We start from the raw sequence: 4,509 nt of genomic DNA, 5'->3' as shown, positions 1-4,509 counted from the left end.
TATGTCTACTTATTAAAAATGCTTCCCTTTTAATAGTATAGATTCTTTCAAATCCCACCTAAAAGCATGAGATTTGGATTTGTGTATTTTTAACTAAACAAATCCTCTCAAATCATCCAGAATCTCCAAAACTTATTAAAATCCAAATCCACAAATTGTTTTGAATAACAGTAGATTTTAAAGTAGATTTTTAAATCATCAGTTCAATAACAGTGGATTTCAGAAGACTTTTTAAAATCCATGATTGAATAACATATGATTTGTAACTTTTACACATTAAAATGTCAAGTTGAATACACCCCTTAGAGATTCTGGAGGATAATTTGTTTAGTTAAAAATACAGAAATCAAAATCTCATGATTTTAGGTGGGATTTGAAAGAATTTTACTATAAATCATATCAACTTCCCCCAAATCTATCAAAATTTTAAATTTCCTAAATCCCATACAATCCTCCAAAATCATGATTTCAATACACCCCTTAGTATTTATTGTAGGGTGTTATTCTTGAATAATCAGCATACATTTTTTTATATAAAATATTTTTCATGACATTGTTGTTTACTGTAGCAAATCACCCTATAATGAAAATACTAATTTGTATAGATATATAGTTCAATAACACTAGATTCTAGAATTTTTAAAGACAATCATGATTGAATAATACAAGATTTGTTATCTTAACACAAATTATTCCAAATGTTTGATTGCAGCAAGTAAATTTGTTTCATATTGATTAGCAAAAAATGACATTTTACTTAAACAGTAATATGTAAAGACAATTCTACATAAAACATATTACCTATATATATCATGGATTAAACCTTTTTTTTGTTCTATAAGCAAATAATCATTTCAGTAAAATCAAAAGCATAAATCATGAGCAGCTTGAAGGCAACAAGATTTGTACTCGTGGCAATATTTGTGTTATCATGTGTGTTTATGAACATTATGAAGGTGGAAGCTCAAAAAAGAATTGGATATCCAGCAATAGGACGTGGTCGTGCACCAGGATGTAGTCCTAAATATCCTTCAACATGTCGACCAAAACAACCGGTAAATCAGTATAAGCGAGGATGTAACAAAAATACAAGATGTAAACGCATCGGTAATGGGAAAGGCCAAGCAGCTCTTCGGAACAATATATAATAAAAGATTATGCAAAATTATAGGAAATGTTGTAACTATATGATCCATAATGGATCCCCTATATAATAAAACGGAAGTACACGACATTTTTTTAAGTATATAATAGATATATTTATGATTTTTTAGTTATAAACTTGTGACATAGGTGTATCATAATATACGGGTTAGTCTGATTTCTGGTAAGTAATGATAGTATGAATTTCGTTAACTATAGTAACATATAAATCAATTATAGGTAACATTTTAAAGATAAGGAAATCTCTCAACCTAATTAAACAAAAATATGTGATTTTTCTTTCACTTTTATTTGTTTTTAGATTTAAATTATTTTAAATTTTTATCTAATATATTTAGTTAATAAAATTTATGATTTTTTCTGCATATGATGTAATTTAAATTTTTTAAACAGACATATATTGTTCAACTGATGAATAAAATAAATATACAAGAAAACTAGGTAAAGAATCAAAGTCATACTAATAAAAAGAGACTAAAATGATTCTGAATACGAATAAACAGAAAACTTGATTTATCAGACATTGAAATTAAAATATTTATGCATTTAATCATAGTATTCTTTATTTTAAAGAATTTTAATTTTTAATAACTTTAAAAATTCAAATGTATAACTTTTTAAATTTTTTAAAGATTATTAATATTTCAATTATTAAAGCATTTATTTTTTATAAAATGTTTAAGATATGAATAATATTTAAACTTTATAAGAAGTTCAAATTTTATAAGTATTTCAATTTCTAAAATAATAAAATTTATTCAAACATTTTAAATTTAATAATATATTTAGACTTTAATGAAGTTTTTTCTACAGTGTACAACAAATTAAAAAATCACATGACGGGTTATATTGCAGGACATGTTTGAGTTGATATAAATAGAAAATTAAAATGTTATTAATTCGGTGCTACACGGGTAAAATATCATCTCATTATTTTGTGAACTTTTTAAAAACTTTAAAGATTATTAATATTTCAATTATTAAACATTTAAATAACTGTTTAAGATATTAATAATATTTAAAATTTATAAGAAGTTCAAATATTATAAGTAGTTCATTTTCTAAAAAGATAAACTTTATAAACATTTTAAATTTTAATAATATATTTAGATTTTTATGAAGTTTTTTCTGTTGTGTATAATGAATTAAAATATCACATGACGGGTTATATGGCTGGACATGTTTACGTAGATATTAATAGAAACTTAAAATGTCATTAATTCGGTGCTACATAGATAAAATATCATCTCATTATTTTGTTAACAATATGAATATTAGATTAATAGACATATCTAATTAAATTGATTAATTACTACTGTAACAAAATAATTAATATGCAGTATAGTGTAGATTAAATCATATAATTAATAATCAAAATAAAATATATAATTTTAAACACCAAACAAATCAAATAAAATTAACAAACAGAAATTATTATTTTTTATTAAATAACTTAAACTGCAGTGTATCAAGGGTCAAAATCTAAATTTACTAGAATAGATCTTACAAAATAGATGTTATTTTCATAAGTTATATTCAACATATGATTTCATGGCATAGTGTTTGAGCTAAAAAAAAATAAAAAAATAAAACAATCATATATATAACATTTTAAATAAAAATTACAAAATAAATAAAAGAAATGTTAACCAGCACGGATTCAATTCTAGTGATTCTATGATTTTGTTAACATTAGCAAAAATGTCGCGGGGAGTTCCCGTGATTTATGAATACCAAAAATATATATGATTTTGTATTTCTTTAATTCACTTTGATCTCCTATGCGTATCCGAGCTAGAAAAATGGCTTCCAACACCATATAAATATATATAAATGAATTATAAACTATAAATTCGTCGCATTATATATGCATGTATAACGTGTGAACTTACAACATTTAGAACAATGTAAATTTGTGGAATCGTTATAATTTGTATTGTTTTCACAGACTTGTTGAACAAAAATGTTTAATCCATGATATATATATAGTGAACGGATTTTTGAAGGATTATCCATACATATTTAAGCTTACATAAATTAATTTATTTTTGTTAATGAATATGAGGTGAATTTTTCTTTTTTCTCAATTCTTAATTAGATATATATGTGTCATATATAAAATTATTGGCTGGTTTACTCAAAAAAATGCATGTGTCTTTATCTACATTTCTAAAATAGAAAAAAAAGAGTTAAATTTGTGATATCTATAGTGAATAAATTTTATGATGGATCTATACAAATTAGTAGTAATTACTATAAGATAGATTTTGATAAACAATATATACAATTGAATTTGCTTTGTCTAGATCTAAATGTATTTATGTCATAAAATCATTGGGTGGTCTAGTAAAATGATTTCTTGTATATTTCATTTATTTATCTTCAGAATGACACGAGGTGATCAATCCTTGACATCTATATATTTTATACGGGACTATACTTAAAGAAGTAATAGTGTTCATAATAACTCTGATTTTTATAATATTATATGACATGCACGAATCTAATTTGTCATAAAAATTACCGCTTGGCCTATTGTAAAAAACATCACAAGTCTTACCGTACAAGTGTTGGCATGTCTTGCTTTGATAAATCCAAAGCATAAAAAGGATTCTCCAGAAGATGCTTACGTAAACAAAAAGCCAAGAGACTTTTTAAAAGATATTAAACAAAAACATCATTCATTCTGTTGAACTATTCTTGTGCAACTCGATCGTTCTCTTCTGATAATCAAAGTACCAGACACAAGACAAAGAGGCAAGTGAATTTGTCGGAGGAGACATGGAAAATCTGATTGGACTTCTTAGAATCAGACTGAGAAGAGGGATTAATCTTGTTAGTCGTGACTCTAATACTAGCGACCCTTTCGTCGTCATAACCATGGGTTCTCAGGTATCTCTTATGTTCTCTGTTTTTTTTTGTTTTGGATGTAGAGATCGTGTTTTGATTCATCTAAGATAAGATCGATTAGCCCATTTATACTCTGTAGATTACAATTTCTAAAAATGGAACCTTAAGAAGATTTGGGAATGTACTCTGTTTGTGATGGTAATGGAGACTTTTTTTTATGAATTCAACCAATTTGCTTCAGAAACTGAAGACTCGTGGTGTGGAAAATAGCTGCAACCCTGAGTGGAACGATGAATTGACGCTTGGAATCAATGATCCTAATCAACATGTGAATCTCGTGAGTTTAGTTCTTAATCTTCTTGAAATATATATATGCTTCTTTAGTTCATTTGTTGTTAGGATTCTTGATCTTAAAGGAGTCTTTTGTTTTTGTTTATTTGAGGTTTTGGTGAAGAGATTATGTTTCTGATTGTTTTCTGTTATGTTTCCTTGTAG

General features: G+C 25.6%; 2 protein-coding genes across 3 annotated transcripts in view; both read left to right on the top strand.

The window, feature by feature from the left end:
• Positions 879-1,148, top strand: LOC104759373 (protein RALF-like 2). Its single transcript, XM_019238891.1, has one exon. The coding sequence runs from the start codon at positions 879-881 to the stop codon at positions 1,146-1,148; it is 270 nt and encodes an 89-aa protein (XP_019094436.1).
• The window catches only part of LOC104756678 (protein C2-DOMAIN ABA-RELATED 8), a 1,485-nt gene continuing 782 nt past the window's right edge, over positions 3,807-4,509 (top strand). Inside the window, exons 1-2 of one of the 2 annotated variants that reach the window (XM_010479301.1) lie at positions 3,807-4,056; positions 4,256-4,351. In XM_010479301.1, coding sequence (XP_010477603.1) covers positions 3,946-4,056; positions 4,256-4,351 — 207 coding nt within the window. In that variant the 5' untranslated portion in view covers positions 3,807-3,945. The remainder of the gene's footprint in view (positions 4,057-4,255; positions 4,352-4,509) is intronic. The other variant, XM_010479300.2, reaches the window with a different exon arrangement.

Source organism: Camelina sativa, chromosome 17, assembly GCF_000633955.1.
Source record: "Camelina sativa cultivar DH55 chromosome 17, Cs, whole genome shotgun sequence".
Lineage (NCBI taxonomy): Eukaryota > Viridiplantae > Streptophyta > Magnoliopsida > Brassicales > Brassicaceae > Camelina > Camelina sativa.
This window is presented reverse-complemented; position numbering and strand designations above follow the sequence as displayed.